The 24,346-nt window shown below is 39.0% G+C and overlaps 2 protein-coding genes across 4 annotated transcripts in view; both read left to right on the forward strand.

The window, feature by feature from the left end:
• eif2ak3 (eukaryotic translation initiation factor 2-alpha kinase 3) overlaps window positions 1-24,346 on the forward strand; it is a 52,005-nt gene that overhangs the window by 11,634 nt on the left and 16,025 nt on the right. Inside the window, exon 2 of the mRNA XM_081602948.1 lies at window positions 3,879-4,008. Coding sequence (XP_081459074.1) covers window positions 3,879-4,008 — 130 coding nt within the window. The remainder of the gene's footprint in view (window positions 1-3,878; window positions 4,009-24,346) is intronic.
• On the forward strand, window positions 8,918-20,251 carry LOC145549942 (uncharacterized). Of its 3 annotated transcripts, XM_081602952.1 has the most exons (10): window positions 8,951-12,012; window positions 12,504-12,571; window positions 13,074-13,146; window positions 15,127-15,198; window positions 15,594-15,666; window positions 17,416-17,487; window positions 18,314-18,385; window positions 18,997-19,068; window positions 19,871-19,927; window positions 19,998-20,251. In XM_081602952.1, the coding sequence occupies exons 3-10, from the start codon at window positions 13,115-13,117 to the stop codon at window positions 20,196-20,198; spliced, it is 651 nt and encodes a 216-aa protein (XP_081459078.1). In that variant the 5' UTR covers window positions 8,951-12,012; window positions 12,504-12,571; window positions 13,074-13,114; the 3' UTR covers window positions 20,199-20,251. The 3 variants fall into 3 exon arrangements, with proteins under 3 accessions (XP_081459079.1, XP_081459078.1, XP_081459077.1); XM_081602951.1 differs by having other exon boundaries at window positions 8,951-12,571; XM_081602953.1 differs by having other exon boundaries at window positions 8,918-12,571; window positions 19,871-20,251.

Consider the following 24,346-nt stretch of genomic DNA (forward strand, 5'->3'; position numbering starts at 1 on the left):
GGCACACACACACACACACACACACACACACACACACACACACACACACACACACACACACACACACACACACACACACACACACACCCACACACCCACACACACACAACCCTTCATCCTTTATTTGACGTATAAAGAGGTCACAAAAGCCTTTGCTCGCACCCTGAGAATGAAATCTTTTTATCTCTGGAGATGAACTCGTTGATCTCAGTGACTTTTAGATCACTTTAACATTCATAGTGCAACTTGCCAGGGCGGACGGGGACCGGCGGGGGGCTGGCCGAGCGAAGGCCGCGGAAAGCTTCCACCCTCTCAGCGAACCGACTGCTTAGCAACAACCAATCAGCCTAATATTTTTGGCAGAGTATCGCAGCCAATTGAGAGGGCGAGAACAGACTTTAGAGCTGTGTTTTTATTGGTGGCTGCGAGGAAAAACAATGTCTTTCTTAGCGCTCTACACTTGAGTGCTGGCAGTGCGGCTGGTGATGCTCACAGCAGACTCTGAGAGATAATCTCAGCTTTAGAAGGTGTGACTAAACACATAATCTATTATTGTTTAGTGATACAATTTGCATCTGTGTACGCACTTGTAGCTCCACTTGAGCTGTAATGGGCTGTTGTGTGAGTAAAAGCAGTCTTTCCCTATTAGAAATAATCTAGGTAATTTTATTAAACTGTTATAATCAGATATGCACCAATCTATCCGCTGGAGGTTGGAATTGGCCAATTTTTCTCGATCAGCTGGGATTCATTTTTGGTCGTTCAAACTCTCGAAAATTAGATTCCCCATGGGTGACCAGCTCTGTTTTGGTAATTAGCTTTTTAAATCCTATCACCAGCCTATCTGGTGTAATGGACAGCAGAGGAAGTAGACAATCCAATGGGCGACCAGCCTTGGTATGCTACTCGTTAGCCTCTCTGAAGCTAATGCAAGTGAGTAGTTTCCTCCATTGCCAGTATCGTCCTGTCATTAATCAGGCCAGAGTCTCGCTACAGAAAGGATGGAGCCACCACTGTGTGCAGTAGTTCAAATTTTGGCCCTAACCCTGCCCCATAGTTTCACTCAGGAAGGTTATCAGTACCACACTTTCTCCAACCTCAATTTCCTGTGTGAATAATAACTGGTTTCTGTGTAAATAATCACACGTGTTTGCAAATGTATCAAGTTCATACAATAGTGTTCTCATGAACATATATGTTTTTGAGATTGGAATTGTAAAAGTTTACTTTGCTCTTGGTGCCTTTTGGACTGGTGTTAGCATCTAAGACCAGCTAATCCAGATGTAAGCTTAATGAAGACTCAAAGACTGTCATCTACTGTAAACACTTCACAGAACTTCATCTCATGGAAGCTTAACCTTTCCCTTTAAAGGCTTAGTATCCAAGGGGAACAGGTGTGACCACAACATTGGTAAGCTACCTCAACAGTTGGTGAAGCCTCAGCAGCACTCGCTGTGGCCTCCCTGGTTAAATAAAGCTAAGAGCCCATCGACGGCATCCCCTTCTTCAACAGATAAAATCAATAAGCAGGAAGTGGCCACTGGCAACACTCTGGACATGACTGATAAGCAATGCGGCAGAAACCCCAACAGTTTGGTGAGGGGTGGGGTTGGATGTCTCAATTCATCCAAGTCTTCCTGCTACGAGAGAGGAAAAGAAAAGGAAGCGCCGTTAGCAGATATTGCTGTGTGAGCACATAAACAGCAATGAAAGCCATTAGTGGAATTTGCACTCGGTACTAAAAGCCTTCATCTGTATAACTATTAGGTAGAGCAGGGGAATTAATTGGATGAGGGGGGAAAAAAGGGAAAAAATCCATCACCTCATTACTTCTTAAAATCTTTCCTCAAGGGTGAGGGGATCTCGTGCTGTTGGAAATTCTCAGCCCATATATCATGCAAAGTAAATACTTCCACCCCCTGTGTCCTATTTCCCCCAATTCTCAGTTGTGGCTGCTCGCTGTCAGCCAGCTCTGCCTCTGAATGAAAAATGAATTCATTGAGTGTTAGGAGAGCTTTTGTGCTCTCCACCAACCAACCAACCAACCAACCAACAACAAGAATTATTTTAGGTTCTGGAGGCTGTGGTTATATATTTAATTTCACTTTCTATTCTTCACATAGTTGGTTTCAGCGCCAGCTCGTGGCTGGTAACTCACCTGGATCCTGTTTGTAGCGATTGGACCACCAAAGCTCTGCATTCCACTTCCTGTGTTTAATAATTTCTTTTTTGGTTAGGTTAATTTTAGGTTTGGGTTATTTTTATAATACTTTAAATCACGTCACAGGAAATTCTGTCAAAAGGACACATGCCAATGGATCCAAATTTTTGTCAACTTTTTCTTGAAAAAGTTTTCTTAAGTAGTGTCTGGTTCCTGCCAGACTAGGCATGCCAGTTGTTAGCCTCTCCGAAGCTAACGTATACTATCTGAGTGTGAGGCGGCCATGATGGAACACATCACCTCCTAATCCACAACCATAGTTTTGAGCCGGAAAATAGTGCCTTCTTCAAGTCAGGGACAAGGTACTGGTCCAAGTGTAGGAGTTTACCCTTAATAGTCCGGCAGACTGGGGTTGAGTGGGGACCGGAGTTGTAACATTTGTTGTATTTTCAGGTGCTGCGGTTCGTTTTCACTCTGCCCTGACTGAGTCAAGCAAGCCAAACTATTTGAAAACCTTGATTGCCTCCTCACCTTTGGTAACGCTGCACCAAGAACCACTGAAGGAAATGACACAAAAACCTCTGAAGAAGACGCTGAACGCAACTTCCTTCTTTCTGAAATGTAAACAAAAATGGAGCAGCGTCACAGTTTAGTGGTCTAAAGTTGTAGGCCAAAGACCTTCTCCTTATAGCACAAGACCGACCCGTTTGTTTTGGTTTGCACTACAGTCCACTTCCTGATTTTGAATATATTTGTATTCAGATCGCACCAGAATTCATTTCAAGGTTTTTAGACCGAACAAGAGTTAAATTGTGCATTCACACCTCCCAAAGTGAACCAGAATTTCCAGTCGAGTGAACTGGAGTTCAATTAAAACGGACTAAACAGGGCTGGTCTGACTGCACCCTAGGTATAAATAAATATCAAAAAATCAATAAAGTATTTTGGAATTTTAATTTGTATCTTGGGGTCTTGTTCATGAATGAGGGAAACATGGAATTCGTATTAATCCATCCATCCTCCGACAAAGATGTACGATTCATCTGTCTGTTCCTCCGTCCATCTATCCGTTTGCCTCTCTTTTGTTCCCTCTTACACTCTGAGATTCCATACTTAAAACTTGACACTGGAAATTATACATTGAAAAATTGATAAATAGAAATGAGAAGTTTGAGAAAGTTATGAAAAAGTTAGAAATTCTAACTGGAAATACATGAAGAAACCATGTAAAACACTTTATTACAGAGCGGGGAAACAATATGCAAACAGTAAGATCCCTAACAAGAAGTAAATAACAGGGATGTTATTGTTCTACTTTGCTTCGTCAAGTTCAGCTCTTCTCCTCACGGAGCGAATCAGCCATGTTTCCATTCTCCGAGCACATCTGTGGTCCTGATCTCTCCTGGCTGCCATCAGGTGACTGTGTGTCATGTTTTAATAATCCTCTTTCATCAATATGCCACCCTAACCACCTGACGCAGCGGGGGGGTTCTTGGCACAGGTGTTGCGGTCGGAGCTTCTGATGAAGGTCACTCTGATTTTCAAACAAAAACAGGACTCAAGAGGGAAGGAGACATCTGCTGCAGCGCTCCTCGTCATTCATTGGTTAAACCCAACCGGGGCAAACCCTGGAGGACAGATCTGCTTCTAACGGTGTCGCCTCATGTGCTTGGAATTCACTAAACTTTATTTTGACGTCTGCGTGTTGTGTCCATAGGTCACTCGTGATCATCAGCACCCTGGACGGGCGGATCTCGGCGCTGGATCCTCACAACCAGGGCAGGAAGCAGTGGGACCTGGACGTGGGCTCAGGGTGCCTGGTGTCCTCCAGCCTCAGCAAACCTGAGGTACAATCAGCCTAATGTTCCTTCGTTGAAACCAAAAACCAGCTTGAAGTGTGGATTCCCATCATTTATGTCAATCACAAAGGCTTTGGTAGCTGCGTTTCTGTTGACCTTTTAATTTGCCAAGTTAAATTTCCAAGATAAATTTGCTTAATGGAAACCATTTCGAAAAAACTCATTTTTTATTTAAAAAATTTTGGCACTATGATGAGGTGTTTTTTTTTTACAGCCATATTGAAATTGATTTATTTTGCAAACATTCAATTGAAACACTTTTGTCGCATCACATGATGAACAGCTGGATGTTGCCACTGGTGCAAACCACAAAGAAGAAGAAGACAGGAAGTAGTTGGAGGATCATGGTTAGCATGTTCCTATAATAAGTGACTTATTGCGCCAACAAGCTTATTCACATGTTATTTTAATAGTCTTTTTTATTTAATGAAAACACTGCAATTGTGAAATTGTGTTTTCTTGACGTTAACAGCTTGTAATTGTATTTAAATAGTGAACAGCATTAATTTGGTTTACGCTGCCCTGCCTTGTTTAAGGATTCCTACTTCTAAAACTTTTCCATGTTTCGTCGTGTTGGGAAAATGAGGGTTGCTTGATTTTTGACAAAATTTGCAGTTGCAATATTTTGGGTCAATATTAAAATCAATGCAAAGCAGCACATTGTTTTGTATGGAAATTTAAAAAGTAATTATTTTGAACTTTTACACAAAAAAGCTTAAAAATAATTAAATGTCTTGTATAAAATTAACAACCCGAATAAACAATAATAGACCATTTTTATTTCTGTACTTTTTTCAGTGATTTATTTTCACTGAAAAAAATCAGGTGACATTTTATTTTCGTTGATTCGGGCAGCCCCAGCTAAAGAGTAAATATGATCCATTCTTTTGAGTTTTACTAATTTTTTTTAGTAATGCTATAATAATGATTACTTTCTTTTTTTCTCTTTTTTTTAAATGTCACTCAGTGTTCTGGAAAACTGTGGATCATACTCTAAGAGAGGTGAAAGGCCACATCAATCAGGAAACATTACAAGATAAGAGAATGTGTGCAAAGCAGAATATGCTGAAGTAACATTGTAAAAAAAAAAAAAAAAATCAATGTGTATTGAAAATTTAACCAGGAATTTGATTAATTGCACAGTTCAAGGGGTGGCAGCATCATGCTGTGGGGGATGGCCTTTCAATTAAAAACCTTTGTTTATATCTCAAGCTCTGATTGGCTGAAATATTTTCGAGGATGTAGGGGAAAATAATGTTCAAAGCCAGTAGAGACAGAAAATAAGTCATTTATTTAATAAAGACACACCACATCTTTCAATTTTTTGTTTAGAAAAGAAATAAAAGAATTAATTTTTAAACCTAATAAAATACATTGATGATTAGGGATTAAGTAATGTGATAAATGTTGAAAAGTGCATACAGAATCAAGCCTTTTGTGCTTCTTATCCAGTTGTAAAAAAAAGAAATTTCTCAAAGAGGCAGTATATTGTTAGACTGATACATGTTACATGGGAGTTAAAGGAGCATTCTGCCTGTTTTCTTTCCTATAAACAGCCCATTTTCCCTCTTTTCTTTCCGTCTCGCTATCTGTAGACATTTAGACCAATATTTGAACTCGGTGCACTTTGAGCATCCAGCCAGGGGGAGCTGCTGCTATCATGTAGTCTTCATTGTACAAACCCCAGACATGCACTTGAATCGCAGAGCAGCTGATTTGCCCGGAGGATGCGCCTGTTTTGTTGACTGCAGCGGGTTCTTGCGCGTACGAGCGTGGCAAACCTCTCGCCTCTACATGTGTACAGAAGCTTAAACCTCCCACACTGACACGCTTAACGCCTCGGAGCGAGACAACGCGGCTGCACGCAGAGAGACGCGCTTTGATGTGGACCCGCTCCGTCTCTGCGCTGTAGCTCCAGGGGAAAAGGCCTCTAATATTAACCAGGGTCGGGTCTGAGCGCCGGCCTGCCGCTGCTGGGTGGGAGTGTTTGGGTCTCATTAGTGCAGCAGCAGCACCATCCAGCCCCAGCTTATGGATCAAGTTCTCCGTGTTTAACTGCTGCTGTTTCTCTTGTTTTTTTTTTTTCAAAAGGCCTGATTGATTCTGATGATGTTTAGACTGAGAAGCCAGATTGGAAAAATATGGTACAGAAAAAAAACATCTAGAATAAATATTTGTTTTTCTTTCACACTTTTTTCCCATTGTCTTAGTTTTCTCCTTTCTTTATATTTTTCCGTTCTTTCTTAAAACCTTTTTGTTTTTTTGTTGTTTCCTACTATCCTCACTTTCTGTCTCATCTTTGTTTCTTTCTTTCATTCTTTAATTTTCTTTATTTCTAGTTCTCTATTTCTTCCTTTCTCTGTTTTTGTTTCTTCCTTCCTCTTTGTTTCTGTTTTGCTTTCTATGATTTTCTTTCCTTTTCTCTTTTTCTCTGTTTTTCTTCCTCTTTCTGTCTTTCTTTCTTTCTTTCTTGGCTTCTCTTTCTCTCTTTTTTTGTTTCTTTGTTTCTGTTTTACTTTGTTAGTTTTTCTTTCTCTTTCTTTCTCCATTTCTCCCTCTTTGTTTCTTTTGCATCACAATGTTTAATTGTGACGTAATTAAACATTGCAATGAACAATTGCAATGAAAGTATTGATTATGAATAACTGAACTAAATTTGACCTAATATCTGTTACTTGTCACCTTTTATCCTATCTGACCTGAAAGATGAAGACAGCTTTGATCTTTCTGCTTAAAACTCGCCCCTAAAATTTCAAAAGGTTCCTAAAAAAGTATGAATATGGCTTCAAATCTAACGCCCATTATTTAAAATGAATTTGTGTTTTGCTAACATTGCTCTTTATATAAAACCCATATTGAAAAAATACACTGTTATATTTTTTTATTATTTTCATGAATGTAAACAATATTCAACCATTGGAAGAAGTGAAAGTCCGTTTACATTTTAAAATGGGTTGGTTAGTTATTAGTTAGCCACCATGCGTCAGTTATTACCTCCTGATGTATAGAGCTACTTACTAATACACTGTAGTCATTTACATTAATAAGATAATTTCCCCTTAGTGAACAGGGCACCAAAACCGGCTCCAGCCCAGGGGCCCACATCCCTGTGAATCCGGCCCTGGCTGTTGGCAGGCTGGCTGAACAGAGATGCCCCTCTAGTTCTGAACCCATTGACTTGTTGTGACGTCACTTGTTATGATCCGAGCTGTGTGTGTGTGTGTGTGTGTGTGCGTGTGTGTGCGTTGGTAAATGTGGTTTAGCAGGACATTTCGTCAGAATACACACAACACTAGCAGGACATTTTGAATTAACGGGACAGGAGCGGTGTCCTGCTAATTTTGACAAAAATCTAAAAGCGTAGAAAGGTTTCTATTGGTCTAATAACCCCAAAAATGCAAAAAAAACGAGATGTCCGGTTAATACACATAAACCTGATTTTGTGTATAATCTGTGTATCACCACAGCGCCCCCTATGGCAGGTTTGTGTAATAGCAGGACCTCATGAATATTCACACAACCTCTCATTCTGATTGGTTGTCTGCCGGAAGGTCCTGCTAATTACTACAGTGTCTTTCTAATTCACGTGTCGCTGTTTACACACATGAATTGTGTGTAAATTGCCAACTCTTACACTGGGGATGAGATGGCAATATGATTACTCTGTGCTATAAGACTGAATATTTTATAAAGGTTAGTTGGATGCCTAAACCCAACCTTGGAATGTATGTGGCACCTAAAAATATACAGAAATTAATATATATTTTGATCAAATTTTGTTTAATTAAAATATTATGAATAATAAATGTGTGGAATAAGTGCATGGATTAAAATAAATATAAACCATAATAAAGCAATTTTTTCACCAAACTATTCCACTGCTAACAGTTTGTTGATTCTGGTCTGCTCTGCATCCCCAGAACCAAGCATTTTGAAGCAGAATTTAGCTTCAATGTACCACAAATCTTGAATAAACTTCCAGAAAACTGCAACACAGTTGAATTCCTTTAAATCAAGGCTAAAACCACACCAATTTACAGTTGTTTCTGAATCTTAATCATTGGTAGATGTATCAATATATTTTATGTATATGATTTTAATTTTGATTTTACTTTGAATTTAATTTCTTTGTTTTTCTTTTTATGGTAAATGTATGTTATTTTTATGACTTTTTAGTTCTTTGATGTAAAGCACTTTGGCCTTGTGGCTGAAATATGCTATACAAATAAAATTGACTTGTCAGCAGTTTTCAGATCTTGCCAAAGAATCTCTGCTGAGTTTATGTCTAGACTTTGACTTTGCCATTCTAACACATAAATATGTTTTTATTTAAACCATTCCATTGTAGATCTGGCTTTATGTTTAGGGTAGTTGTCCTTCTGGAAGGTGAACCTCTGCCCCACCCTCAAGTCTTTTGCAGACTCCAGGTTCAGGTGTGTTCAGGTTTTCTTCCAAGATTACCCTGTATTTGGCTTAGTCCGTCTTACAATCAACTCTAACAATTTTCCCTGTCCCTGAAGAAAAGAAGCACCCTCAGAGCAAGATGCTGCCACCACCATGTTTGTCAGTGGGGAAGGTGTGTTCAGATTGATGTGCAGTGTTTGTTCTCCACCACAAATAGTGCTTTGCATTTTTGCCAAAAAGTTCATTTTGGTCTTGTCTTATCATTTTTGCTGTATCCCAATATGGCTTTTGGCAAACTGCAACTTCTCATAGTTATAAGGACTTCTTATAGTTTTCTTTATACCATGGCTTTTCTATTGCCACTCTTCCATAAAACCACATTTTTGCAGTGCATGACTAATAGTTATACTGTGGACAGATTCCCCCACCTGAGGTGTGGATATCTCTGCATTTCATCCAGATCCACGATGAGCCTCTTGGCTGTATCTCTGATCAGTGCTCTTCTTGCTCAGCCTGTAAGTTTAGGTGGATGACCTTTTCTTGGAAGGTTCACAGCTGTGTGATTTGCTCTTTCCATTTCCAGATGATTAATGGAACAGTAGTCTGTGAGATGGCCTAAGCCTGCTTTAAGCTTCTCCACAACTTTATCCATGTCCTGTCTGGTGTGTTCCCTGGACATCATGCTGTTTGTTCCCCAATATTCTCTTAGCCAACTTCTGTGGCAGTCATAGAGGAGTTGAATTTTTTACCATTAACAGTCAACTTCTGAAGACAATTGGTTGCATTCAGGGGACGGGGGCTGAATACTGGACTTTTAGCTTTTATTTCCCATAAAATTCTGTGAAAATATATTTGCAGTTGTGACAAAATATGGAAAAGTTCAAGGGCTATGGATACTTTTGCAAGCCACTGTACTTACAAATAGTAAGGCAAGTCCAATGACAGAAACAAGGTCCAGACAATCAACAGGTATGCACTGACAGCTCCATTTGACAAAGTCTTAGACTGAACCACAGCACAGAGGCAGTATTCATGATGGCACATAAGCAGGTCCCTAGAACCAGAGCAATAACGACCCAGATTTGTAATACCAAGCAAGATATTCAGTGAATGCTATGCAATGAATCCCCTGAGACAATCTAGTAGCTAACACCAGGATGCAAGATGGTAGCATGATAAGAATACATGGAACGCCACAACCAAGTACCCAGAATAGTGTGAAGAAACATCTGAAGGGAATATAACCTTGAACACACCTCTTTAAAATGGGAAATGCCACACAAGGTGGTAGAAAACAAACAAGCTAAGATTCTGTGGGCCTTCCATATACAGGAAGACAAAACAGGAAAAGCAAACCAACTGAACATGGTGATCATTGAGCAGCAGAGCAAAGCATTTGTTATGAAGTAGCTATCCTGAATGAACAGAAGGTACAGAAAAAAAACTAAGAGAAATACCAAAGACTAAAAAGAACCATCATCCTCCTAGAACCTGAGAAAAAATTTGTCCACATAAGTGGATGACTTATTTTGGACTGTCTAGTCCACAATACTAAATTTTGCTCTAGATGGGGTCTGGTGTCCACACGTTAGGCCATTATTTTATGACTTAGTGGTGGTGGAAGATTATAACACATTACAGGTTAGACTCAAGATGTTCAGTGTTTCTTTTGTTGTGTAAGTTTACAAAAGTTAGCAACTGTATAGCTTTACCATGGTGCTAAACATGGTGATTTAAAATGAATAAGTATTTTTCTGAGAAAAATGATGTCCAGATATCATGTAAAAAGATAATTCTTTGTTTTTGCAATCATTAGGTCCCAATCAACCCAAATATCAGACGAATTAATAATGCATGCCATGCAAGAGTTTGGGTCTTAGGTGGTTACAAAGAATGTGGAAGTTGAAGTCAACAGTAGTGCCTGTGGTCACTGAAACCCTCAGGGTAATGACCCCTAAACTGGAAGAGTGACTCAAACAAATACCTGGAGATACATCAGACCTCTTGATACAGAGAAGCACACCGTTGGGAACTGCTAATATACTGTGAAGACCACTCACGCTCCAAGGCTTGTGGTAGAGGACCCAAGCTTTTTTAAAAATTTAATTTCCCTTTTAGGATCAATAAAGTATTTTTGAATTTGAAAGAAGGGATAACCAGTCATGGAGTAATACAGAATTACAAATATAAAAATAAAAAGCATTTATTTAAAAAATATTTAAAGTGCCAAAAATATCATGATTACTTATGTTACTGTTAGCACAAAACTTTTAAAATGTATATTTTGTCGTAATCTCAATGTCGCTACTCTGCATACATGTAGATTGTCTAGGTAGTCTAAATTGTCTATTGGCAGGTACATCAGCCAACCTTTTTCTACAGGTGTTGTGTCTGCCATTAGACAACAGTTTATGTTGGATCTTTATCATAAAAACAGTTTGTTTTTATGATAGTGTTTGGAACTGCCCTGCTGCTGAAATATGCTATACAAATAAACATGATTAATTGATTGAACAGAAATGATTAAAAGAAGTGACAACATTGCTGGTGGGAGATACCATCTAACTGTTGCCTCTTAAATAAAGAAAAATGTATGATAAACTATTTAACTTTGAAATATTGAATGAAAGTTACAAAATATTACTCAAATAGTTTTTTCTTGTTCCTGGAAAAAAATCAGACCTTGTGTGCTTCAGAAACAAAATGGAATTCTCCTTTTGTTGTATCCCTCCTCCTCTATCAACTTGGTACAATCCGACAAGTCCAGGTGCAAGCCATTAGTATTCATTTAACTTGTTTCATTTGTTTTGCGTGGAGAAAGAGGTAAGACTCATACAGAATCTCTTAAGACATTTAAGTACATATAGTTTAGTAATTTTGCAGAATATTGTAGGTTACTTGATGCTTGGATGCACCAAAGCATCTGATTTGCAGCAGTTTAGCTAGTAATTACCAACCATGTTAGCCAGTGTACCAGAGTTTAAAGGGAAGGTGGCTCACTCCAGAATTAGATAAAACTGTATTTGGTCATTTTCTGTACATCAGTGAGTGATATTGTTTCACAGGCACAAATGATCCTAGATAGTAATCATTAGTATTAAGATGATGTTTTAATTTTTTTAAGATTTTGAAAACTTGTCAATAGAAAGTCAATTATGTAGAACTGTGTACTTCAGTACATCATTTTCGCATAAAATAACACCAAATCATATTATGTACAGCAGGGGTGTCAAACTCAAGGTCTTGAGGGCTGGTGTCCAGCAACATTTAGATGTGTTTCTGATGTCACATGGCTGGATCAGATGGGATGGTCATCAACTTGACTGCACTGAGAAGCTATTTCAGTAATATACTTAAGGTGTTTTAGACCAGACAGACATGTAAAAGTTGCAGTACACTGGCCTAGGAGGCCTGGAGTTTGACACCCCTGGTGTACAGTATCATGTTGTTACTAAGCAACACATTCTCTGATCTTTGCAGAAGATGTCAGCAAAGAGGTCTCAGAGAGCAAACATGATTCCAATTGTTATTGCTCCTTAGGTGAAGATAAAGAAGGATTTGATGTAAAATACCCCAATTCATTTAAAGGTGAGTTGTGACTTTATTATGCATAGGATTCCAGTGTTTATTAAAGGATTGTTTTTTCCTTTGTTTTGCTTTTTCACTTTTAAACTATTTTTATACTACACATTATTAGCATAGATCATGTTCGATGATCATTATAATCAGAATACCTTTCTTTTTCCAAAGGAGACAAGCAACTGCTCAAAATACAAAAGATTATATATGAAAACAGTCTGAGGACTGAGTTTTGAAATTACAAGTACAAAATAATTAGTTGCATTCAGTTGACAAAAAATGTTTAAGTAACCACAGAAAGACATACAATTAGATCAATTGACTGATTTTGAAAAATGTTAATTTCATTTGCTACTATTTGATATATCTGCATTGTTTAAAGTTTATCCTACTTATTATGTGTACCTACAGGTAGAGGTGTGTTCAGCTAAAGGTGCTTTGCTCATACAGTTGGTGGACTTTATTTATGGAATAATTCAGTGTACATCCCTTCATTTCAGATTTCCAAAGTTGAACCGTCAGGCTGGTGATGTGGACATGCGGATCCTGTTCAACCAACCCTCCAGAGGTAATTTTGGTCTCCAACGACCAACTTATTCTCTAAAATAAAGTAATTGAAATGATATTAAATATTGTTCAAACACACATGTGTTGTGTAATACTAGATATGTTAGCTGCATAAAAAGGAGGACTGAGTTTTGGAATGACAAGTATAGAAGAATGAAAATTACATTTAGAAGCGCACATACACACAGGTCCTGTGTAATACTCAAAATGTAAGGTGCAGGAATAGGGAGGACTGAGTTTTGAAATTACAAGTATAGAAGAATGAAAGTTACATTGAGGAGCACACATACACACAGGTCCTGTGTAATACTCAAAATGTAAGGTGCAGGAATAGGGAGGACTGAGTTTTGAAATTACAAGTATAGAAGAATGAAAGTTACATTGAGGAGCACACATACACACAGGTCCTGTGTAATACTCAAAATGTAAGGTGCAGGAATAGGGAGGACTTTTTTCTACATTGGGAACAAACTCACATATAGTGAGTGTTCTTTACATTTCAGATTTCTAAAGATGAACTGTGTCAGGCTGGTGACGTGGATGCATGCGGATTCTGTTCAACCAACCCTTGCAGAGGTAATTTTGGTCTCAATCAACCAACTTATTCTCTAAAATAAAGTAATTGAAATCATATTAAGTACTGTTCACACACATAGGTGTTGTGTAATACTAAATATGTTAGCTGGATTAAAAGGGAGGACTGAGTTTTGAAATTACAAGTATAGAAGAATGAAAATTACATTTAGAAGCACACATACACTCCTGATCAAAATCTTAAGACCAGTTAAAAAACTGCAAGAATTTACATTTCGCACTATTGGATCTTAAGAAGGTTCTAAGTAGAGCTTCACAATGTTAAAAGAAGAAATCAGCATAATAGACAAAAACTTTTGAGTGGGAAATTCATTGAAAACTGCATTTACACTCAAACATGATTTTTTTCAGCTGATCAAAAGTATAAAACCATAGCTCTCAAAAACCAGAGAAACCCCCCAAAACAGAAATCAGAGTGTCAAAAAAAGGACTCAGTAATGAGTAGCTCCACCATTCTTGTGGAGCTACAAGAATGGTAGCTCTTCAAGAATGATTGAAGTTGATGACTTCAATCATTTAGGCATGCTTGATGCCAATGTTTCCAGGAGGCTAGTGGAAACGTTGCTCCAAGTGTTAAAGATGGCTTCACGAAGGGCATTCACTGTCTGGAACTGATGTCCATTTTTGTAAACTTCCGTTACCATCCATCCCCAAATGTTCTCAATTGGGTTTAGATCCGGGGAACATGCACGATGGTCAAAAAGAGTGATGTCATTCTCTTGGAAGAACTCCCTTGTCAGGCGGGCATTGTGAACTGCAGCAATGTACTGTTGCAAAAACCCAATCATTACCACACAGACAAGGGCCCTCAGTCATGAGGGATTCCCGCTGCAACATCTCCCCTTATGAACCTGCACAACCTGAAGCTCAATTGTTCCATTGAAGGAAAACGCACCCCAAATCATGATGGCATCCCCACCACTGTGCCATGTAGAAAACATCTCAGGTGGGATCTCCTTGACATGCCAGTAACGTTGGAAGCCATCAGGACCATCAAGGTTAAATGTTTTCTCATCAGAGAAGATAACTTTCTTCCACCTTTTAATGTCCCATGTTTGGCGCACCCTTGCAAAGTCCAAACGGGAAATTTTGTGGCGTTAAAGAAGACATGGCCTTTGAAGACGTTTTTTGTGTTTTGTTTCTGAAGCCCTTCTTTCTCTCGCAGATGCGGTCTGATGGTTATTGGGCTGCAGTCAGCACCAGTAATGGCCTTAGTTTGGGTAGAGGATCGTCCCGTGTCTTGACGTACAGCCAATCGGATCCTGCGGCTCAGAGCTGGTGAAATTGTTTTGGGTCTACCACTTGACTTTTTTGTTCCATAACCCTCAGGATCATTTAAAAAATGCAAAATGACTGTCTTACTGCGTCTAACCTCAGCAGCGATGGCACATTGTGAGAGGCCTTGCTTATGCAGCTCAGCAATCCTACTACGTTCAAAGTCAGTGTGCTTTTTTGCTTTTGCCATCACGAGGTCTTGACAGTGTAAAGACTTGACAGAAAATGACATGGAATCCAGAGTTTGGCACATCTTTTGGCTTTTAAAGACTATGGTCTTAAACTTTTGATCAGCTGAAAAAAATCATGTTTGAGTGTAAATGCAGTTTTCAGAAAATTGCCTGCTCAAAAGTTCTTGTCTCTTGCACTGATTTTTTCCTTTAACATTGTGAAGCTCTAATTTGGACTTAAGATCCAATAGTGCAAAATGCAAATTCTTGCAATTTTTTGACTGGTCTTAAGATTTTGATCAGGAGTACTCACAGGTCTTGTGTAATACTCAAAATGTAAGGTGCAGGAATAGGGAGGACTGAGTTTCGAAATTACAAGTACAGAAGAATGAAAGTTACATTGAGGAGCACAAATACTCAGGTCCTGTGTAATACTCAAAATGTGAGGTGCAGGAATAAGGACTGTTTTCTACATTGGGAACAAACTCACATTTGGTGAGTGTTCTTTACATTTCAGATTTCCAAAGATGAACTGTGTCAGGGTGGTGACATGGATGCATGTGGATTCTGTTCAACCAACCCTCCAGAGGTAATTTTGGTCTCAATCGACCAACTTATTCTCTAAAATAAAGTTATTGAAATGATATTAAGTACTGTTAAAACACATAGGTGTTGTCTAATATTAAATATGTTGGCTGCATAAAAAGAGACGACTGAGTTTTGAAATTACAAGTATAGAAAAATGAAAATTACATTTAGAAGCGCACATACACACAAGTCCTGTGTAATACTCAAAATGTAAGGTGCAGGAATAGGGAGGCCTGAGTTTCAAAATTACAAGTACAGAAGAATTAAAGTTACATTGAGAAGGACACATACTCACAGGTCCTGTGTAATACTCAAAATGTAAGGTGCAGGAATAGAGAGGACTGTTTTCTACATTGGGAACAAACTCACATTTAGTGAGTGTTCTTTACATTTCAGATTTCCAAAGATGAACTGTGTCAGGCTGGTGACGTGGATGCATGCGGATTCTGTTCAACCAACCCTTGCAGAGGTAATTTTGGTCTCCATCGACCAACTTGTTTTCTAAGATAAAGTCTTTGAAATGATATTAAGTACCAGTGGTCCCCATCCTTTTTATCACCGCGGACCGGTGAAGACTTGGCCATTTTTCTGTGGCTCGGGTTCTTCTTTTTTTACCCCGAATTTCCCCTTACAACAATCTTAGAACGTTGCTTGCGATAATCGTAACCGTTCATCCTGCCATCTATGGCATGCTAAGACTGATCGCATCCAGTCGTTGGAACATTGGGACTGCTCCGATCTAAAATCGGGCATATTCTCACAGCTTGTAGGGTTTTCCTTGATTGGGAGCTAGAACTCAACCTGTTCAATTTGACAGGCAGCCAATCAGAAAGCGCTGTGACGTAGCTCATGGAGGGGAATCCCAAACAGCTGAGCTGACATGCCCAAAATGAGTCCGGTGGACATCGGAGATATGTGGAAACAGCATGAATGTTTATTCAGCATTTCGTACAAAGAATATCCACAGAAATGATGACGAGTGGAGTTGGAGCAAAATTGCTACCACAGTTGATAAACCCGGTAACTTTTCAGCTATCCATCATTAAATTAACGTGACACAAGGCTATTCATTCAGTCAAGGCTTGATGCTTACACTAGCTATATGCATTGTAGGTAGATTGTAGTTGTGACATCATTTTGTACTAAAGCCTGCTCACATGGCAAGATTTGCTCCTGTTATGTGGCTGGACACACAAACCTGTTGTACTTTTATCAGCTCTGTGGTCACAGAATTTGGAAAATCGTCTGACAATCCTAAAATCTTGCCGTGTGAACCACACTTAAGACTTACAAGCTATACTCCTCGTTTCTCGTCTCGATCACTGCCATAATGCTCTCTGACTCTAGTCGCTATGCTAACGTTCACACATCCCTTCAATATAAGATTTGAAAATGCCACAAAAACAAATATTTATTTTCATGAAAATTTTAACTTACGACAATGACAAATTAATGGGAGTCCTGAGCTTGTTTCTCTGCAATGAGATGATCCCACCTTGGAAACGATGACACACAATGCAGAGGGTGTAATGGCAAAGCAGTTTGAAGCTCCATTGCCTCATTTGTAAGCCGGTACATATTATGCAGAGTGGGCTTGGAACATGGGAGTCACCTACAAGTCCAGGATAAATCCACTCTCCTGTCTCTGGTCCTTTTCCCCTTTTCCAAAGAAACTTTCCAAACATATCGCTTTCTTACTCATTGTGGGCTCAATGTTAGTGAGCAAGACATAACCGAGAGAATCCGGTTAAAGGGTTTTCAAAATAAACGATCCTCCATACTCAGACAATATGTAACACGAAAATATTTTTCTTGTGCGGCCCGGTACCAATTGGTTCACGGACTGGTACTGATCTGCGGCCTGTGGTTGGGGATGACTGTTAAGTATTGTTCAAACACACAGGTCTTGTGTAATACTTGATATGTTAGCTGCATAAAAAGGGAGGACTGAGTTTTGAAATTAGATGTACAAAAGAATGAAAGTTACATTTAGAAGCGCACATACACACAGGTCCAGTGTAATACTCAAAATGTAAGGTGCTGGAATAAGGAGGACTACGTTTTGAAATTACAAGTATAGAAGAATGAAAGTTACATTGAGGAGCACACATACACACAGGTCCTGTGTAATACTCAAAATGTAAGGAGCAGGAATAGGGAGGACTGTTTTCTAAATTGGGAACAAACTCATATTCAGTGAGTGTTCTTTATATTTCAGATTTCCAAAGATGAACCGTGTCAGGCTGGTGACGTGGATTCAGGCGGGTCCTGTTCAATCAACCATCCAGAGGTAATTTTGGTCTCCAACGACCAACTTATTTTCTAAAATACAGTTTTTGATATGATGTTAAGTACTGTTCAAACACACAAGTCTTGCGTAACACTTGATATGTAAGCTTCATAAAAGGAGAGAACTGAGGTTTGAAATTACAAGTACAAAAGAATGAAAGCTACATTTAGAAGCGCACATACACACAGGTCCTGTGTAATACTCAAAATGTAAGGTGCAGGAATAGGGAGGACTGAGTATTGAAATTACAAGTACAGAAAAATGAAAGTCACATTTAGGAGTGCACATACACACTGGTCTTGTGTAATACTCATCATGTTAGTTGCAGAAATTTGGAAACCTGAATTTTGAAATTACAGGTTGAAAAGAATGAAAATGACATTTAGAAACGCACATACACACAGGTCCTGTGTAATACTCAAAATATAAGGTGCAGGAATAGTGAGGACTGAGTATTGAAATTACAAGTACAGAAGAATGAAAGTCACATTTAGGAGTGCACATACACACTGGTCTTGTGTAATACTCATCATGTAAGTTGCAGAAATTTGGAAACCTGAATTTTGAAATTACAGGTAGAAAAGAATGAAAATGACATTTAGAAACGCACATACACACAGGTCCAGTGTAATACTCAAAATGTAAGGTGCTGGAATAAAGAGGACTACGTTTTGAAATTACAAGTACAGAAGAATGAAAGCTGTTTTAGAAGCGATCATACCCACGGGTCCTGTGTAATACTCAAAATGTAAGGAGCAGGAATAGGGAGGACTGTTTTCTAAATTGGGAACAAACTCATATTCAGTGAGTGTTCTTTATATTTCAGATTTCCAAAGATGAACCGTGTCAGGCTGGTGACGTGGATTCAGGCGGGTCCTGTTCAATCAACCATCCAGAGGTAATTTTGGTCTCCAACGACCAACTTATTTTCTAAAATACAGTTTTTGATATGATGTTAAGTACTGTTCAAACACACAAATCTTGCGTAACACTTGATATGTAAGCTGCATAAAAGGAGAGAACTGAGGTTTGAAATTACAAGTACAAAAGAATGAAAGCTACATTTAGAAGCGCACATACACACAGGTCCTGTGTAATACTCAAAATGTAAGATGCAAGAATAGGGAGGACTGAGTATTGAAATTACAAGTACAGAAAAATGAAAGTCACATTTAGGAGTGCACATACACACTGGTCTTGTGTAATACTCATCATGTAAGTTGCAGAAATTTGGAAACCTGAATTTTGAAATTACAGGTAGAAAAGAATGAAAATTACATTTAGAAAAGCACATACACACGGGTCCTGTGTAGTACTCAAAATATAAGGTGCAGGAATATGGAGGACTGAGTATTGAAATTACAAGTACAGAAGAATGAAAGTCACATTTAGGAGTGGACATACACATGGGTCCTGTGTAATACTCAAAATGTAAGGTGCAGGAATAGGGAGGACTGTTCTCTACATTGGCAACAAACTCACATTTAGTGAGTGTTCTTTACATTTCAGATTTCCAAAGATGAACTGTGTCAGGCTGGTGACGTGGATGTATGCGGATCCTGTTCAACCAACCCTCCAGAGGTAATTTTGGTCTCCGACAACCAACTTTGTTTCTTATATAAAGTCATTGAAATAATATTAAGTACTATTCAAACACACTGGTCTTGTGTAATACTCATCATGTAAGGTGCAGAAATTTGGAGGACTGAGTTTTGAAATTACATGTAGAAAAGAATGAAAGTTAAGTTCAGATGAGCACAGACACATGGATCCTCTGTAATAAACTGGATAGGTTCATACATTAGGTGGACATTGTTTTATTTTTAGAAACAATCATTCAGTGTGTATCCCTTCATTTTAGCTCTCCATAGAGATGCCTTGTCAGGCTGCTGAGTTGGATGCATGCAAATTATTTTCTGGCAACTCACCTGACATAAGTTTTATCTCAATGACCTTTTTATTTTCTAAAATAGTCATGAGAATACTAAGTACTGTTCAAACACATGGTTATTACGATTCAAAACAATTAATCATAACAATTCATTGGTTTTGATACCTACACAAGTGTCAGGATCAAATTCTTATTTTAAGATTACACTTTTTTTGGTTAACAGTGGTTAACTGTGTGTGAGATCATGATATCATCCATGATGAAATGTCAAGTTTAGAAAAATGTTTTATGTGAAGGACTGTTTTCACCTCTGAAATGGAGTGGAGTGTGATGTAAAGGTCATATTTTTGAGAATGGGAATTGGGTTCATCTTTTGAATATGATCTTCCATGTCTAGTTGTGCTGTATGTTGAAATTGAGTCATAGTGCAGCACTGACTTTTTAAATACTTATGCTACCTCCCTTTGTCAATTCTTACTTTTCTCTGTCTAGTTTGCAACCAGTCCCTGCACAAAATGTGTTATTGTAAATAAAAGGAGGACATCACTGGTAAGCTTTTAGTAGAAATATTCTTGCTGAAACGCTTTCAATGTATACAAAATATGTTTTTAATCAACAGGTCTGTCCAGAACAAAGTTCAAGTGAAGCGATATCATCAGAAGAGGAGTATGCTTCTGATTCCGTAGATGATTCAGACATCTCATGGGATGACAAATGCACTCCACAGAAATATGGACTAGTTATAGTCCATATTTCCATTTTTGGACTTCTTAATGCACATAAATTTTATGTTTTTTGTATGTGTATGCCATGGTCCTGATAAATAAAATTGGCCCTGACAATTACTGTTGGTGTCATGGGCGGAGCCAAGCACCTCATTATCGTTTGTCCTTTTAATACAGCATTGGGTCACATTCTTGTATTTTGAGTTCTGAAGTGTGTATCTAAATTTTTAAGTGAGATCTATGTTGTGTAGCTCTAACAAGATTTTTGACAACTTACTACGTCTTTCTAGCATAAGTGGAAAGGGGTGTCCGTTTAGTGTTGCAAAAAACTGGTTTGAAAAAAGTGTCCTGCTAGTACACCAAAACCAGTAGGGGTGTGTGTGTGTGTGTGTGTGTGTGTGTGTGTGTGTGTGTGTGTGTGTGTGTGTGTGTGTGTGTGTGTGTTGTGCTTTATGTAAGTTTAAAACCTGTCTTGCCCTCTATGGCCTCTGTAACCTGGGATGCCTGTCTGCTCCGTGTGCTTGGCTCCCTTTAATGTGTGTGTGGTGGTGTTGGTGGTGGGTGGTGTGTGTGGGGGGGGAGGTAGCTTTGCCTCTGGCTCTTTCCTCCCCCTCCCCTCACCTCCTTCTCCACCTGCTTCCTGCTGGGAGCTTAGCAACAGTTTGATTGGTGCTCACAGGATCCCGAGACACCAGTCTGCTCAGTGATGGGAGGCTGAAGGGGGGTCCGCCGCCGCGCTATTGGCTAGCCTCGACACGCCGGGGCGGAAGCAGCCAGTCGCCTGCTCCGTCCCGCATTGTGTGTCACTTCTTTTTCTTTTCTTTTTTCATTATTTCTTGCAGTAAAACGTGGGACAGCAGAAGCACAAACCGCATTGTCTGCATAAAAAAAAAAACAAAAAAAAAAACAAGCCATCACTTGAGCAAAACAGGAGAAGCTCCGGGGGCGTTGGAGGGGGGATGAGGTGCGTGCGCGTGTATGCGTTTGGAGGGGAGTGACTCATCCTGTAAGGGCGGGGCTTAGAGGACGGACTCGGTGTGTGTTTTGTTGAGGGGAGGTGAGGTAATGCCTTTCAACCAGAGATGATGTCATCAAATAATAGACAGCACGCGCTTGCTTTCTGTACATCTGCTGGCATGCTGTGAGACGGAATGAACCTGATTGATGGCCACACACTGACGAACGCCTGATTAGCTCTCTGCTCTTAATGGGAAAAGCAATAATTCTCCTAACTCAGTGAGGGAGATGCAAACTGCTGCTTCAGCAATATTTATATTTATTTGTTTTTGTTAGAAAGCCGGCCGCTTGGTCCCTGAAATAGAGTCGGAGCTGCGTGTCGAGGTGAAACTGTTTTGACAGGATCGCTGGAGCGTCAGCAGCAGCACAAACAGTGGTTATGCCCCCTGACCCCCCCCCCCCCCCCCCCCTCTCTCTCTTCCTCTCTCTAAAGGCGCCCCACTCTCATGTTACCCCCCCAGGGGTGGAACATGACTACACGACGTGTTACATTAAATAACTATCTCATCTCATTTTGAGGAATACTTCCATAACAAATTGTTTGTGTGAATAAAATATTTTTTCCTCACAGTGCAAGAAATGTCAGTCAGACTTTGCGACGTGATAAAAATCACGCTCTGATTTTTATCTCTCTCTTTTTTTTTTTAGCCCACCAAGATTTCTCTTGAGGAAAAGCGGTCCTAAATTAGAATCTGCATTCTGACAAGGCTTGTTTGTCAGAAAATAAATAAATAACTTTTATTGGTCGGAGGTAATATTCTAATTTTAAATGTTTGTGTTTTTCAACAAGCTGTGAGCAGAAAGTAGTGGAAATGAAGGCTTGGAAGCATAAATTGATCTATATTATAAGTGTTACTTAAAAAACTGAGTTACTGGACTAAATTGAGTTTTCAGTATTATTCAAACTTATTCAGTATTAGTGTACAATTCAAAGCTTTTAGCATATATTTTTCTACTTTCTGTGGAAAGCAGATTTATTATCGACATAATAATAATAATAGCGTAGCAAAATGTTTAGGATAAAGTAAAATCATAAAACATCAGCAAAAACGTTCTCATAGCCCCCACTACCACAAATACTGCTCTTGAAAATTTGTAATATGCTTCTTTAGGACACCACTCACATAAAGAAGTGTTGTTTGTATCGGTAGATTGCGCACAGTAACGGCATTTAATCAACATTTCAAATTTATTTGTTTTTATTGATCCTCTCAAAACTAACAATCCCAACTATACGGACAGTTTTAAACATCATTAATCGTAATTTATCATGACAACGATACATCAGAATTGTTATAAGAAATTTATCACGATAAATGATAAACGATACGATAAATCTCCACCCCTATTTTAAACTTAACTCGTCAATCAGTGCGTCTACAAATTGCGCAAGCACATTGTTTGACTGGGAACGTTGTGAAGCTCTGATTGGTGCAGTCACACACACGGGTCAGGTCTCAGATTAATAACACACACTACACATTCAGAGCTCTTTAAAGATTAACAGGACCATTAAAATCCACAGGGAGAAGGAGGGAGTGTTGATGTTGAGAAGTCTGGGTGGGGGGGGTGGGGGGGGGCTTAATTTTTTTAATTATTCTTTTTATCTGTTTTTAATATTTTATTCTTCTTCAAATGAAAACCCCAACTGTAGGCACGGCTGAGTAACGTTTTTAGTACGTGACAGAAAGCTTAATCCTTCCCAAATATTATGTGTACACACATGAAGACAAGCAGACTGTGGTGTGGCTGATCACAGATGAATTATTAACCAGAAAGAATTCCTTTTTATTAGCTTGAAACGACAGACAGAGCCGCTGAGGGCTGTTATATAATATGTTATTTCTTTTTTTAACCCATTTAAAATATTCCTTGTGTTTTTTTTATGCAGCCACACTTCCACACTTTCTTTTTTAATTGAAAATAGACATTACAAGACATAAAGAGCTAACTTCCAATGCATTCCATCAGAGGACTCTCTCGGCTTTGCGATTTGCTGATCCAGACTTTATATGCGGGACGATCCAGTCGAACAGCCAGCGCAGAACTCCGCTGAGCAGAGCGTTTCCCTTCAGGAGATTACGCGGCTGAGAGCAGGCTAACGGGTGTCAGAACGCCGGGCCAGATCAGACGGGTGGATTAAGGCATCAGGAGCAGCATGACTCACCCACTGCTCTGAGAATTTCCCTTTTTTCCTGCCTGGTAGCCATACACACACAGAGGGAATCAGCTCAGGCTGCTAACCTAAACCACCCAGAGTGTGTGCAAGGATGACATCACTCCGTGTTCAAAAATGACACTTTTTCAATCTTAAAAGCAACAGTCTGACTTGTTTACAGAACCAAACGTTCACCTCCGTAAAAAGCTAGTCCTCCAGAGAAAGTGATTGTTGAGTTGCTGTCCTTTTGTCTGAGCTGATCTGAAGAGTTTTAATCAGGATTAGGGTCAGGGGCTATTCAATGATGTCATCCTCAACCACCCCCCTCCCTTACAATGAACACCTCATGCAAACACCCGAGTCTCGTACTGTTTTGTACAGATCCAACCTAATTACCTAATCTCATAGTTGTGTAATGGTTCCAGATCTGTGGATTGAGTCCAAGTGTGTGTGGGCCGGTGAGACGGCCGTGTGGGCGGCTGTGTGTGTCGGGTGCTGTTGTCTGTGTGGACGAGCGTTTCACTGGATGACGTAAGGAATAGTTTTTTCAGTGCAAAATTAAAATACACCAGGGCATACATGATAAAAATCTGTGAAAGTTAAAGGATAAAATTAATACACAATTAAGTTTGTTTGCAGATGATGTGAAATATGTAACAAGTTACTTTCTGTTTATAGGGTAACATTATCACAGCTTTTTGCATGTTGAATAAACATTCTTTTTTTTAAATTTGTATTTGAAGAAAATGTAACATGAAAAAAAAATATCAATTGCTATTTAAAAATGTAGCTAATAATAAAAATTGCATTTTTTTCACAGTACAGTTATTATTACAGTGGATTATGCATTATGCTGTTGGAAGAAAATGTTTTGTATCCTTAACGATTCATGTAAATACCACTGGCGTATACCTAAGAGCTAGGGATAGACAATAAATTAATAACATTATATATTGTAATAGACACACAGTCGGTATCAAGAGATAATAAATATTCCATAATTTCACTGAAGTCTGATCCAGAACCACACAGCACTCTGGGGAATGTAGGCATCAACTAACTCACTCA

Source organism: Poecilia reticulata, chromosome 22, assembly GCF_904066995.2.
Source record: "Poecilia reticulata chromosome 22, P_reticulata-male-v2, whole genome shotgun sequence".
NCBI lineage: Eukaryota > Metazoa > Chordata > Actinopteri > Cyprinodontiformes > Poeciliidae > Poecilia > Poecilia reticulata.

Excerpts from the sequence above, each read along its gene's own strand:
- LOC145549942 (XM_081602951.1), top strand. The coding sequence starts at position 13,115 with ATGCGGATTCTGTTCAACCAACCCTTGCAGAG. Across the intron at positions 15,199-15,593 it reads GTTCAACCAACCCTCCAGAG|ATTTCCAAAGATGAACTGTG; the intron begins GTAATTTTGGTC and ends TTTACATTTCAG. Across the intron at positions 19,069-19,870 it reads GTTCAACCAACCCTCCAGAG|TTTGCAACCAGTCCCTGCAC; the intron begins GTAATTTTGGTC and ends TTCTCTGTCTAG.